Source organism: Chrysemys picta, unplaced genomic scaffold, assembly GCF_011386835.1.
Source record: "Chrysemys picta bellii isolate R12L10 unplaced genomic scaffold, ASM1138683v2 scaf4375, whole genome shotgun sequence".
NCBI lineage: Eukaryota > Metazoa > Chordata > Testudines > Emydidae > Chrysemys > Chrysemys picta.
The window spans coordinates 1-4,000 of NW_027057075.1; the positions used below are offsets into that span (position 1 = coordinate 1).

Here is a 4,000-nt window from a genome sequence, read left to right on the forward strand (position 1 = left end):
TACTCATGTGAGTAGTCCTCACTTTTGTGAGTTGTAACAGCAGTGGAAATACTTGAATTTCTAAAACAATTCTTGTGATTAAGATCTGAATGAGATCTTAAGAATAACATTCTCAGAGGCAAAAGAAAGAAAGAAAGAAAGAAAGAAAGAAAGAAAGAAAGAAAGAAAGAAAGAAAGAAAGAAAGAAAGAAAGAAAGATCCCTTTTTGGATTTTTATGTAAACTGAAAAAAAATGTGTTTGAAGAGGAAGAATAGAACTCCTGATGCTGGAAACTGGTATTCCTCCATTGCTAGTTGAAACTGATGTAGCTTCTTTAGGGCTGGTCTACACTAGGGGTTGGGGTTGATGTAAGATACGCAACTTCAGCTATGGGAATGGAGAAGCTGAAGTTGACGTATCTTATTTCGACTTACCTCCCATCCTCATGGTGCGAGATCGATGGCCGTGGCTCCCCCGTCGACTCCGCTACTGCCGCTCTCCTTGGTGGAGTTCCAGAGACGACGGGAGTGCGTTCGGGGATTGATATATCACGTCTAGACGAGACACGATATATCGATCCCTGATAGATCGATCGGTTCCCGCCGATCCGGTGGGTAGTCTGGACGTACCCTTAGAGTGAATTTATCAGATCCCCGTCTGTTGTAAATAAGCTGTATTTCTACTGCTCTCAAAGTGGTCAGATTTCCAGCTGATGTACATTGACATAGCTTGATTGACAGCAATGTGCCTACACCAGTTTATGCCTGATGATGATTGGACCCAGCTACATACTTCTATATAGAATTGCAGCAGGTTTTAGTCTCAAGAGGAAACCAGTATGAATTATTTGATTCACATCCACAGGTTTCCTATTCCTCAGATTCAGTCTCTTTCTTTGCCACCCGTACAGATGATCTATTCTGAGAGTGACCCAGGAGAGAACCAGACCATATCTGAAGTATTCATCCTGGTGGGGTTTTCAAACCTTAACAAGCTGCAAATCGTTCTGTTTCTGGTGCTTCTGGTCATCTACCTGGTCACCCTGATAGGGAACCTCCTTTTTATCCTGCTTATAAAGCTAAACCCCTCACTCCACACCCCCATGTATTTCTTCCTGGTGAACCTGTCTTTCTTGGAAATCTGCTTCACCAGCAGTGTGGTTCCTCAGCTGCTGATTCACCTCCTGGTGGAGCAAAAGACCATCACCATTGCGGGCTGCGCTGCCCAAATGTACGTCATCTCCATCATGGGCCTGACGGAATGCTGCCTCCTAGCAGTCATGGCGTATGACCGTTACATCGCCATTTGTCACCCCCTGCACTACAAAACTATCATGAGTGGCCGGGCGTGTGCACAGCTCGCGGGTGCTTCATGGATCATCGGCATCTCGGTGGAAGTAGCTCAGACCACTTGGATCTTCAGCCTGCCCTTCTGTGGCTCCAACCGCATCCACCACTTCTTCTGTGACATCCCACCAGTGTTGAAGATGGCATGTACGGACACATCCAAAAATGAGATTATGGTCTTCACTGTGTCGGTGCTGTTCATCATGAGCCCTTTCCTGATGATAATCCTGTCCTACATCTGCATTATTTCCACCATCCTCATGCTGCCATCAGTGGAGGGAAGGAATAAAGCCTTCTCCACCTGCTCCTCTCACCTCACAGTGGTGACATTGTTCTATGGAATGGCCCTTATCTCTTACCTGGGGCTCAAGTCTAGCTTCACCCCGGAAAGTAATCAAATGATTTCCCTCATGAACACAATTGTGGGACCAGTGTTGAACCCCATAATATACACTCTGAGGAACAAAGACGTGAAGGGAGCCTTTAGAAAAACAGTAGAGAAGAGCATCTTTTCACACAATCGGAGAAAACAGAGAATGAAAGATAGAGTTAGTTAAAACAGGGGAATGAGGGAAATTCATACATGTTTTGTTGAATTACTCCCAATGACCCTCATTTTTTAAATTGAAATTTTGCCATTTGAAAACCTTTGACCTCTTGTAAACCTGTCTGGAAAATGGGAAGAGAAACTTTTCTTACCAAAATGAGACAAAATTTTAAATATTTAAATTTTCGTGAAAATTTGATAGAACCTTTTCACCAGATTTAAACATCACTGAAAAATCAAATGAGAAAATTTAATCCAAGTAGTTCCTTAATTTTATATCTTCAAAATTTGAAATGTCAAAGCAAAAAATAAGCTCAAAATGAGAAACATTTCATGAAACGTTGAACTTGGTGTGTGCAAATTTAACAATTTTCATCACATTTTTCATAGTTGAAAAATTCCAACCTGCTCTAAAGAAAAGTCCATTTAGGTTTCTCCTTTTCCTTCTGTCAGTCCAGTGCAGCATTTTCGGTTTTTGACCGGGTTGGATTAGGTTTTTTTGGCCTGTCTCTTGATTGCATTTCCCCAGTGCTCCCTCTGGTCTAATTTTAAATAACATTCCTCAACACTTATGAATGGCTTCCTATGTAAGACTCTGATGGATCTTTCAATGCCTAACCTGATCAGGTCAAACAACAACTCAAGGAGCTGGCTATTCACTTCTATGGCATTTTGCACAGGTTCAGAGCCTATGCTAGCAGATCATGGTGCATACCATAGATTCATTGATTAAAAGGCCATAGAGAACCATTTTGATCATCTAGTTTGACATCCTGCTTAAAACAGGGCAGAGAATTTCAACCTGGTGATTCCTGAGTCAAGGAAGCACTGTACATATTTTATATTACATATGTAAAATAATAGCTGTGTTATAAACTCATATAACTATAAGTGGTCCGATCAATGTATAACAATACTGCACCAAATGCCTGTGTATATTGTACATCTTTGTATAACTATATGATAACATACATTTGTATATTTTTATAATGAGAAATACTACTCTGTTGGCTTGTCTACCTATATCACTTCCTACGTATAATAAATACCAATTTTAAAATCTCTATCCCTAGCTCAGCAATTCGCTGATTTGTTTAAAATGATACTGTTAAGAAGTTAAGTAATGTGTCACGTTGGAAGAAGTGAGAGTTACATACATGTAATGATAAGAAAAAAAAACTCCCTTTCTCTGAGAAACTTAGAAACAGAGTGGCCTAGGGCAACATGTCCCAGAAACTACAAATTCAGCAAGAAAATTGTAGGCATTAGGTTATTAATACTTGTGCATGAATAATATATAGGCTCTGTAAAATTCAATGGATAATGTGTTGGAAAAAGATTGGGGGCAATTGAGAATGGCAACATGTATGAGAACACATATGAAAATGAGCCCAATGCTGGAGAAATTCTGGACCAGAAACTGACTAATGAGATTGAAGGATCAGACCAGGAGATCCAGGGAGGTGACGACCATCATGAAGAAGGAAGGGCTTGTTAATGGAATGTGGTAACTTGGGCCCATTTACCTATTCAGTCTTGTCTGTTATTACTTGTCAGGCAGAACATTATGTCCAGACACTATAGGTGACACTAATTCTGTCTGAAATTGTATTCAATAAAGGCAAAACTGATTAAACCTAAATTGTGTGGATGCGTGACTCAGTTTCCCCCTATACTCCCAACAACCAATTACACAATTTGATAAAACAGGGTAAATCCCACATAAATGTCCTCATCTTGGCTTCGTACATTAATTTAGCAAAGGTAGGTGTGATGTTGCACTCTATACGTTAATGGAAATATGCTAATGAGTGTAAATATGACATAATTGGAATATGCTTTGTGCTAGATATGCCATGTAACATATCTTTGCAAAGGTTATGGTCTACTGAATATATTCATCCTATTTGTAGGCATGTATAATTTTTATATCTGAAGTTATGAGCACAGGCTCTATGCTTGTATTTTAAGTGTTTTCTGTAGGAAACACACAAGAGAGGTTTGGTCAACATATTGTGAAGGGGTTGTTCAAGTAACTGGGAGTATGTAACTAACAATGGACTTTGGGAGACGCCAATCCACATCTGAGCTTTCCTGGGAACGTTCAAACTAACTTGTAAACAATGG

At 40.0% G+C, this 4,000-nt stretch overlaps 1 protein-coding gene across 1 annotated transcript; it reads left to right on the forward strand.

Annotated features, from left to right (window-relative positions):
• The first annotated feature begins 890 nt into the window (after positions 1–890).
• Positions 891–1,994, forward strand: LOC101933148 (olfactory receptor 10A4-like). Its single transcript, XM_008178110.2, has one exon. The coding sequence runs from the start codon at positions 891–893 to the stop codon at positions 1,881–1,883; it is 993 nt and encodes a 330-aa protein (XP_008176332.2). The 3' UTR covers positions 1,884–1,994.
• The last annotated feature ends 2,006 nt before the right edge of the window (positions 1,995–4,000 follow it).